General features: G+C 44.8%; 2 protein-coding genes across 4 annotated transcripts in view; both read left to right on the plus strand.

The window, feature by feature from the left end:
• The first annotated feature begins 339 nt into the window (after positions 1–339).
• Positions 340–4,694, plus strand: HSPE1 (heat shock 10kDa protein 1). Of its 3 annotated transcripts, none has more exons than XM_010564345.1 (4): positions 340–441; positions 2,103–2,267; positions 3,666–3,755; positions 4,339–4,694. In XM_010564345.1, the coding sequence occupies exons 1-4, from the start codon at positions 439–441 to the stop codon at positions 4,387–4,389; spliced, it is 309 nt and encodes a 102-aa protein (XP_010562647.1). In that variant the 5' UTR covers positions 340–438; the 3' UTR covers positions 4,390–4,694. The 3 variants fall into 3 exon arrangements, with proteins under 3 accessions (XP_010562647.1, XP_010562630.1, XP_010562638.1); XM_010564328.1 differs by lacking the exon at positions 340–441 and adding an exon at positions 979–1,055; XM_010564336.1 differs by lacking the exon at positions 340–441 and adding an exon at positions 1,053–1,931.
• The window catches only part of MOB4 (MOB family member 4, phocein), an 18,759-nt gene continuing 11,161 nt past the window's right edge, over positions 2,261–9,858 (plus strand). Inside the window, exon 1 of the mRNA XM_010564315.1 lies at positions 2,261–2,267. The gene's annotated coding sequence lies outside the window, so the exon portion shown is untranslated. The remainder of the gene's footprint in view (positions 2,268–9,858) is intronic.

Raw genomic sequence — 9,858 nt, forward strand, 5'->3', positions numbered from 1 at the left:
CAGGAGGGCGGCCGCGCCCGGCAACGGCCCTCCTGCGGCGCCGGGGCGCCGGCCGCGCTGCGCGCATGCGCGGCCAGCTCCAGCGTGAACCACTCAGGTTCCGGGGCCCGCCAATTCCAGAACCTTCTGGAACGCTCATGCTCGCTGAAGGTCAAAGTTGAGCTGACCTCACTTCCGGGAGGGTAGCCGACCCCGGGAACCGGCGGGCGCCGCGCAGCGCGGTTCGCGGCGCCCGCCGGGGTGCCAGCCGCCTCCGGAAACGGGACGTGACCCCGGGGCTGAAAAATAACCGGCGGAATTAAAGCGGGCCTGGGCCGGGGCGGGGGAACGGGCCCCGCCCCGGGGCGGGGCCACGGGCGCGCATGCGCTGGCGGTGACCTTTCTCACGTGCGCCTGCGGCGGCCGGGTCACTCGGTGGCGGGGAGTGCAGCGGCGGTCATGGTGAGTGCCCGCCGCCCGCGCACCGGCCCGGCGTGCCCAGCGGCGCGACGGGGGGAAGGGGGGGGGCGGACGGCAGTCCCCCCAGGGCGCGGTGGCGGGCCCGCTTCGCCGCCGGGGCCTCTGAGCAGCCCGCGGCCGCGCCCGGGTGTTTCCTCGGCCTGCCGCGGGGCTGGGCTGGGCTGGGCTGAGCGGAGGGAGGGAGGTGGCGGGCTCGCGGCGGCGGGCCGCTCCTTGCGGGGGATGTCCGCAGCGGTCCGGTAGTGCCGCAAGGTCACGGGCAGTGCGCGGGGTAGGGAGGGTTAGAGCGGCCGGCGCGGCGGCTGCGGGCCGGGGCTGCGCGGCGCCTGCCCGTGGTTTCCCGGCCGCTTCGGCGAAAGGCTGTTGCCGGCCCTGGGGTACCGGGAGTGTCCCGCGCCGCGGTTCTTCCCTGCGGAGCCTGCGGGGGAAACCGAGACGTTTTGTGCCGCGCTCCTTCTCCGCGGTCGTACGTCTGGCTGCTTCGTCCTGTGAAGCACGGGCCACTTCCAAAAAAAGGCGGCCAGAGACGTTATTTTCACCGAACGAAGATGATCCCAAGCGGCAGGCTTTTCCCTCTGCCGTTTTGCATCGTTGTGGTAGTAATGGTAGCTGGGATGCGCATCTCTCATGTGCTGTCTTCTGCTCTTCGTGCTCTGCCTGTAATTTTGTTTTCTCCCGATTTTAAAGCCTGTGTGTATATTGGTGCGTGTCAGTAAAGGGCGTGTGGATGCCAGGCCTTTGTTTCCAGTTGTTTCTATGAGTGTGGGCTCTGGGTACCTGTCTAGTGGAGCACTACCTCCATGTGACTTGGCAAGTTGCCCTATCTTTCCTTCTAAATCAAGCAAGTTCCTTTTTCCTGACCACTGCAACTTGTTGGGGTTCGGCGCTTGCATTTATCAGCCAAGCAGCAGTAAGTAGTTGCAGAAAAATCCCAAACGAAAAAAAACCCCAACCCACCCTAACTCTGCTTAAGCAGAGGCAGATACTGAAGCAGTCAAGGTAGAAGTATGCCTACCTACCTATTTTTAGGAGCTTAAACCTAAAGCTTATTGTAAAGTTGCAGTCTGTGTTTAGAGGTCAATAAAGTAAGAGCGCTCTCACATCACACTTCAAACTTTGGAGGCTGTATGTTGTTATGTGAAACGCTAAGGCTTGAAAGTACCTGAAGAAGACTGACATGGGGTACCTGGCTAGACTTTTGCTTTACTATAAAACAATCCGCTACAGGAATAAAAACACAACTGTCCCAAGAGGTCCCTAATCATTTGAATAAATATGGTTTGTATAATCAATAATTATGCTCTAACTGAGAGTTTGGGATTCAAAGCCTGTGGAGCTTTTCAGCTGGAGGAGGTGGTTACTCTGTCTGGTGATGGTTTATTCCCCCAGCTGGAGTACATCTTCCTGCAGCTGAACTGTCAGGATTGCCCAGCATCTGCTTGGGTCTTTAGCAATTTCTGATGCAATCAAAGGTGGCATATGTTTGCTACTATTAAAAACCAATGCTAGCAGTTTTCTTAAATGTTAATTTCTCTCAAAAGAGAAATCACTTTGTTTTGGGGTTTTGGTTTTTTTTTTTACTCTTTTTAATTGCATTTTCGTTGTAATGTGCCTCATGTTACAATGTACAATTACTTCCACAGGCAGGAAAAGCATTTAGGAAATTTCTTCCCCTCTTTGATCGTGTTCTGGTTGAACGATGTGCAGCTGAGACAGTAACCAAAGGAGGCATCATGATTCCAGAAAAAGCTCAAGGGAAGGTGCTACAAGCGACAGTAGTAGCAGTTGGATCAGGAGCCAGAGGAAAGGTAAATACCCTGAACTGTTACATTTGGGTAGAATTAGCAATGGTGTGGAGGTAGCTGGAATATTATCATAAGAAAGGGATGGTTGCAGTGTAAATGCAGTGATACCTCACCAAAATGGATGATGGCAACAACTGAAGTTGGAAGTACAGGTTCAAAGAGGAGGTAGAAATCTCAAGTTCTCCTGACTGGGTCTGACTTTGAATTCCAGCATTCCTTCCATCATTTGTAAAAGGGAGAATACTTGCCTTTTAAAAATCAGTATTATTTATTGACATTTATAAGCAGCTTTAAACTGCTTGTAATGGTGTGGGTTTTGGTGTTGTTGGGTTTTTGGTTTGGGGGGGGCATTTGGTGTTTGGGTGTTTGTTGCGGGGTTTTTTGTTTTTTCATTTTGATTGGTGTTTTTTTTGTTGGTTTTTTTTTTTTAGTTTTAAATATGTGAAGAGTGTTTTGGGGGATATCGTGTTTCATCACTTCTCAGCCAAAACCTTGGAGGACTGGCAGCTTTCTTTGTTAAAATGATTACATGCCCGAATTTCTGTGACTTGTGAGCAGGGTCGAGTCCCAGAAGTGGCATTTGCTGTCATGTGCTGTGCAAAGTATCATTGTCCATAGGGATTAGGCTTACTGGACAAAAGAAAAACATGAATCAAAAGAAATAATTTTTTGTTAATTTTGCATGTTGAATACATGTCTGGGATCATAAAAAAAGTCATTCTTCACAAGACTGCCAATGGCTATGGGCTTCAGGATCAGAATGGGTTTTTCCCCACCAGAGTAGTATTCAGTTAGTAGCAATAGTGGAAAACAGGTTAAATTTCAACTAGGGCATGTTGACTCAGACTTCTTCTTTACCATGGGTCCCTCCATACATATCATGCTGGTTTGTGTCAATACCTGATTTTTAAAGCTTTATATTGTGAAATGGTGCATCAAAGTAACGAAGATGGGAAGGTACTTTTAACTGGCACTTGGACAAATTAGCCTTGGCTATAGAATATGGAAATGGACTTTCTCCCTTCATTTTAGAAGGGGGTTTGATGGTCTGTCACTTAATTTCTCAGGTTTCTTGGATGGTTTTTTTTCTTTAAGTGAAGGCCTATTCAGTATGTCAAGCAAGGACCTCACAGTTGTATTTACACTCAAAACTAAATGAAAACTACTTATATTCAGAAAATTACTGTAGTTCTGCTGCCTGAATATTGCAGGACTCCCATGCTTGAGAACTGACGGGTGTGCTTTTCTTCCTAGTAAACCTGTATATTCTAGTTTCACTATACAATGAAAACACATAGTAGTTGTGATTTCCTGAATGTTTTATCATTGGATCATTGTAGTTTGAATTCTATTACATCTGTCTATATTGTGGAAAACTAAGGATTTCTTTTTTTCTTTCAGAATGGTGAGATTCAGCCAGTGAGCGTAAAAGTTGGTGAAAAGGTTTTGCTACCAGAATATGGTGGTACTAAGATTGTACTAGAAGATAAGGTAGGTTTCCCAACTTTGTGAATGCAAATTAAGCTGGTTCCCAAAATGCCATACTGCCAGTGATAAATACTGTAGTTACTTCATAGCATTAGCAGCATTCAAGGAATGCAGTTGTTCGTATTGAAATGGGAGCAGCTGAATCCTGCCAGCTTCTTGTACCTGTAGTACTTGCTACTTCCACCCCTGCTTAAAAGGAAGTAACCAAGGAGAAACCTCTGGCCTGACCTTTGCTGAGTGGACAAAGTGGCTCTATATGCCAGTCATGTATTAGAGGGAACCCTAAAAGGCTTTGAAATTACCGGGGGTATCCTTGCTTTTGACAGGGAAAGCTTGCAGAACTGTCTTCTGATGGTTCTTGCACTTCCTACTACTAAAAATAGTAATTTGGTAGCTTTCCCAAAGAGTATCTTATGAACAAAAAAGTCTTTTGAAGAAGTCAACATGTAGAGCTAGTTGTGGTTAGCTCACTTTTGATTCTGTACTTCATGACTGTGGCAGCCCTGACTTCAGAACAAGACAGTATTTGCAAAACAACTGAAAAAACAACTGATTTTACAGGTACTAATATTTCTTTTCTTTGCAGGATTACTACTTGTTTAGAGATGGTGACATTCTTGGGAAATATGTGGACTAAACCTGTTGCAGTATCAGTCATCCATTCCACAAAAATGCTGAAATTTTTCTTTCATCATGTAAATAATGTCCTTTGTTTTATAATAAGTAGGCATTGAGTCTCTGAAATAAATTGTGATCTTACTGTAGTGATGGAACACAAATAAAAATATGTACAGTCAGAAATTAGTTGCTCTTGCTTGAGTTCCATTGAACAGTGAAATTCAGACGACCACCAACCAGCCTTAATTATTCCAAACAACATCATTTTATATCCTTATCTCTGTACTGAGATTGTAAAGGTCTTTACAATAAACTTCTAAAACTATTCTGCTTCTGTCTCAGTTTCTGGTATTGCTCAGTGAAACTGAGTCTCAATTGTGTAATAAACTAATCTCTCTGAAACAATTCAATTGTATTAATACATCATTTTCCCTAAACTTGTATGAAGTTGGGAGATGAGTTTAAAAGGGTTATCGCACAGATGCAGCGATGAAGGGGACTTTCAGATAGCTCCTTTGCACATTGAACTTTATCTTAAGATAACATGGGTTTTTAGCTATTGCTAAGGCAAAAGAAGTTAAGACGTGTACACTGGAAGGTTAATGCACACAAACCACCCTGCCACAAATGGCCTGTCCCACAGCAGTCTAAAAGGAGCTTGGTATTAGTCACACCTGTGCTAGAACAAAATCATCCAGTTCACAGATGAAGCAGATAAGAATTACATATCTCTCACTGAATTTTGCCAATAGGAAACAAGTAACTTCCCTCCAGCAGTTAATCAGTCAGGCAGAATTAGGGCTGATGCTGATCTTAAACCAAATTTCGTTACTGATTACTGTCTCAGGCCAGATCTCCAGCTTTCCTATAACTTGGTAGAGAGCGTTTACCTAAGTAATGCTGAAGCAATGAAATTTGCATATTTCTAACCCACCCTGTCTTGCCTTGGAAAAGGATTCACAGTTGTTCATGCAGGAGTACAGAAACCTGCACTTTATACTCTGTGTTCCTAATGATGCTTTCAAAGTTGGTATGCATACATTGATCCAGTGCAGTTTAAGAACATACACTGCCTTAAAATGTTTTGATGTAGTCTTATGTGAAATAAATCAGTATATGACTTACTTACTGCTACTGCAACTTTAACAGCAGTAGCTAAATGGTACTTCTTTCTCATTCTGTTCAAGTTGTTAGGAGATCAACATTGCTAGATAGATACACTATGAGGCTTATTCTGGAGATACCAGGAAAGGGCTGTAATGAAAAATACCTTAGTAGCTGCAGTGGGGGACTTCAGCTTTGACATATTCTGAAAATATTTTCTGCTGGGACAGTTTTGGGTCCCTACCCCCAACAGCTAAACTTCAGCACAGAGTTGAGCTGGAGCCACTTCTTTGCCTAGATGCCAACAATCACCCAGCTATTCCATTAGGAGCTACATTTGACAATCCTGGCTGTAATGTCCTTTGCTCCCCATAGTTGTGGGGTGTGCTGCTTGTTGGCTGGTTACCACCTACCAGCTTTGGAGCTGTAGGCAAACCAGGCAGAAGTTACACTCTGCAGGTGGTTAAACTCCCACTGAACTATGTGCTAACAGGGAAGATGCTAAATTAAATTAAAAACCAGTATGTTTTGGTATAAAAGCCCTAGTTCTTGAAATCTGCCCTATTGGAGTTTTACTTCAGTATTTACAGCAGTGCACTTTACAGCTGAAACTTAAGATTATCACACTACAAGTATTTTGAAAGACAATTGATTGTGCAATGAAACACAAACTGATTGAGAAGCATTATCTTCCACTAGAGCAAGCATGCCTTTATCTTCCATGATAAGGTAGGTATTCTGGTGTATTCACATACCAAAGAGGGGAAGGTATTTAACAGGAGTTACTACAGAACTATACCCCATCTTGATGAGAAAAAGATGGTAGGAATCGACTTCCAATGAGAGAAATGTTTAGGCCTAACATTTCAGCATTTCTTTCAAGAATGTCTTTTAGACACATGAATTACATAGGATCCCCACTCAGCAAAGAATTTCACAGCGTTTACAGTTCTTCTGTATGAGGAGCCACTACAATCTGTGGGGGTGTGATCTGCGGGCAGGTGATCAGGAGGTAGCACATATCCCCTTACTACTTGAACTACTTGCCTTCATCCCCAGGCACTGTACTCCTCAGCCAAGGCAGCACCAGTGTACCAGCCCATGCCCCAGCAGGATCACACTGAACTCGCACTGCAGTGCTGCCGAGCGTGCACCACACGAGACTGTCTCCCCCAAGTCTTATCTCTGACCCATGCTTTCAGCCCCAACAGATTTTCAGCAGCTTGATATGCTTATTTAATAAAATATTTAGCATGGCTGTATCTACTAGTGTTTACATAACTGATTGAAAACAAAAGTCACATTTTCCTGAAAACCTTCATGGAAATAATTAATTTATGGATGTGTGTGTGGGGGGAAACATTCCTAGGCCTAATCAAATGGAGGACACGCTTGAACATCTGCTGGATCAACGGACAGAGAACATTTTATTCTTGCACCATAAACTATCACTACAAGCAAGGACAAGGTGACTTACATAGCCAAGGCAATCCATCTGCTGTTCCTGTTTCTTCATCCATGATGGCATGCCAAATTCTATATCCCTCAGGTTCTATAGAGGAGGACAGAATCAATCACAAATGCTCTTTTCTTTGCTGTGTTGTTCCTGTAGGAATTTAGACTTCTTTATTCCACTGTTTTCTAGACTATTTCAAAGCTTCAATTTTGGCAAAAATGTTACATATTGCCCTACCTGGTTTTGGCAAGGGGATACAGTCCCTCCCAGCCTTTCCTCAGGCTGAGTCACAGGTAAAAAAGATGGACTCCCATCTACTTTTGCTACTTTCCTTTCTTAACGTTTCAGAGCAACTTCTGTTAGCAGCAGCTATACTGCTTTCACAAAAACGTCCTCATTAAGTTATCCTGCCGTAGGAAGAAAATAATGAATCTTCTACTCACTAGCAGAGAAGAAAGGAAGGCCAGGTCCCTAACAGCACAGGAATACTCAGTAAGATTTTGGCCAAATATTCCATTTTTCACTCTTGAAGGTCATGAGGCAGTGAGGACCAGGTGAAAACTAAAAAGTGAAATTACTGTTGATCAGATTTTGTTTAAAAACAACTTGAAATCCTATAAAACAAAAATAATGAGCAGCTTTCGGGAATACAGGGTTAATTATCAAGGGGCAACAGGAGAGACCTACAGGCTTTAACACCTTCATTAAGAAACACTGCAGATTGCTTTCCTTTTTCTGCAAACCCACGAGCCAGTTTCAGACTGAACTAGCAGATACATATTTCTCCCTGAGAGGTATTTCTTCACAGCCAGATTTATTTCCATTTTAGAAGCAAGATGTCCATGAAATAAAAGTCAGGGACAAATAGAAATGTCAAATCCCCAAATCTTCTGTGCTTTAGATATCACTTAAACCTTGAATATGATGATAGAAAAAGGAAAAACAAAAAACAACCAACCCAAACCAAACAAAAAAAAACCCCAAACAAGCTGCTGAATTTTAAGGGACTTAAACAGCTAGAATTGCTTTTATTTTGGGACTGGCTAATTAAAATATCAATCTCATAAAAAATTAATGTTGGATTACAGCTAATCTAATGAGGTAATAGGAAATTTGTGTACCCTTCATTGTAATGCACCAACTTCTCCCAACATTATTAACTTTTTCATGGTTTCTTACACAAACTGCTCAGTTTCACCACATGACTCAAATAGCTAACATCTCAGGGGCAGGAATGCTGACCAGGAGTAAAAAAGTAACTAATGCAAACTGAACTCAGGTGCCTAAAGTTAGGAATGCCACCTCTGTGTTACAGTGTAACGTGAACAGAGCTGCCATTGCTGTCAATATAAACTGCTGGTTAGCTGGGTGTGTGCACCCAGGCAGGAGATGACCCCGTTACCTATTTCTCATTGCTCACACATTGTCCCGTTTTTAGCTCTAACCTGGCCTCCAGAACAGGGCGGGATCCTGGCCATGGCATTGCCCAAGCAAAACAAGTATTCAAAATACAACTTGCTTTCTGATGGGAAAAACTAATTAGAGATTTTTCAATGCTTTCAATCCAGAAATGTTTCATGTACTCTAATTCTCATTGGGTAGAGGTTTTAACGTGGGGAAGCACATGTTATTTAGAGCAAATTAATTGACTGAGTGAGGGAAACCACACCTAGCATTCACTCTGTAATGCATTGGAATTAGAGGCAGCATCAGGGACCAGCATTCTCCACTTTTCAGGAGACAATACACAACTGCAACCATGTATTTTTTGATTGTACAAGGGGAGGTATCTCATCTTTACCTTGTTGCTCCTTCATGCTCACAGACAGAAGCAATTCACTCTGACTTAGCAGTTCTGTACTTCTTCCTACCGTCTATTCCCTAGAAAGAGAGCAGTCTCCAAATCATTTTCTTCTCACTCATCCTACAGAAATAATGTGAACCGCTCTAGTCTTCCAAAATGTCTACTGGCTTGTAAGAGGGACCTACTTGTCAGCCTACTATAAGCCAACAGTGCCTTTTTTCCCAAATACAGTCAACACATGTAACACCCGACTTAGTAAACCTTGAAACCCAAGCTAACTCTGTTTTCCATTAGCACAGCAGTCTCTGACCTCTGTACACAGAACTCATGAGTCTGGCAATCCTGCCTTTGAAGACCTAGAAAGGCTTCATACCTACTTTGTCTGAAGTGTTTTGTCCCAAATCACTGTTGTTGGGGTTTTTTTTATTCATTATTCTTAGCCTTAACAACCATGTCTCTTCAATATAAGACTTTAAATAAAAATTCACACCCTTACAGTTTATGTTGTACAAAACTGTACAGACTCAGTTGTGTTGTACCGAGACTTCTATAGAGCAAGCAAGGGCTAATGTTGTGGGAGAGCATGCACAGTCAGGTGCTGACAGAGGAATACCGATGAAACGGGATGAAATCGGAAGAATGCATTTTCTCAACAACCAGTCAGCTCGTTAATCTCTGGAGACTTCATCTCACAAAACCAACAGCTCTGCTCACTGCTACACCCCTGTCCCCGTGGAAGCGGCCTCGCTGTGCCGCTCACGCTTCCTCGGGCAGGCACCGAGAGACCTGGATGGACAGAAAGTGGCAGGAACCGCCATTAGAACTGTCCCCATCTCCCGGGTGTGGGTGTGTGGGGGTGGTGGTGGGGTTGTCCCTCACGAATGTAAGTCTCCCAGGAAAAGGCTTTCGAAGAGGCTGCCCGCACGGCTCTGCGCCACAGAGAGGCCCGAGCAGGCGGGGAAGCGGCCGCGGCCTCCCCGGGCCTCCAGCCCCGCGCGCGGGGGGGACGGCTCTTCCGCGCACCCCCGCGGCCGGGAGAAGGAAGAGCACGTACCGGTACCGGGGCCCGCCTCACCGCCCGCCGCCCCTCAGGGCCGCCTCACGTCTCCTCTCGCGAGAAGCGC

The sequence above is a fragment of the Haliaeetus leucocephalus genome, unplaced genomic scaffold (assembly GCF_000737465.1).
Source record: "Haliaeetus leucocephalus isolate CR32 unplaced genomic scaffold, Haliaeetus_leucocephalus-4.0 Scaffold1, whole genome shotgun sequence".
Taxonomy (NCBI): Eukaryota; Metazoa; Chordata; class Aves; order Accipitriformes; family Accipitridae; genus Haliaeetus; species Haliaeetus leucocephalus.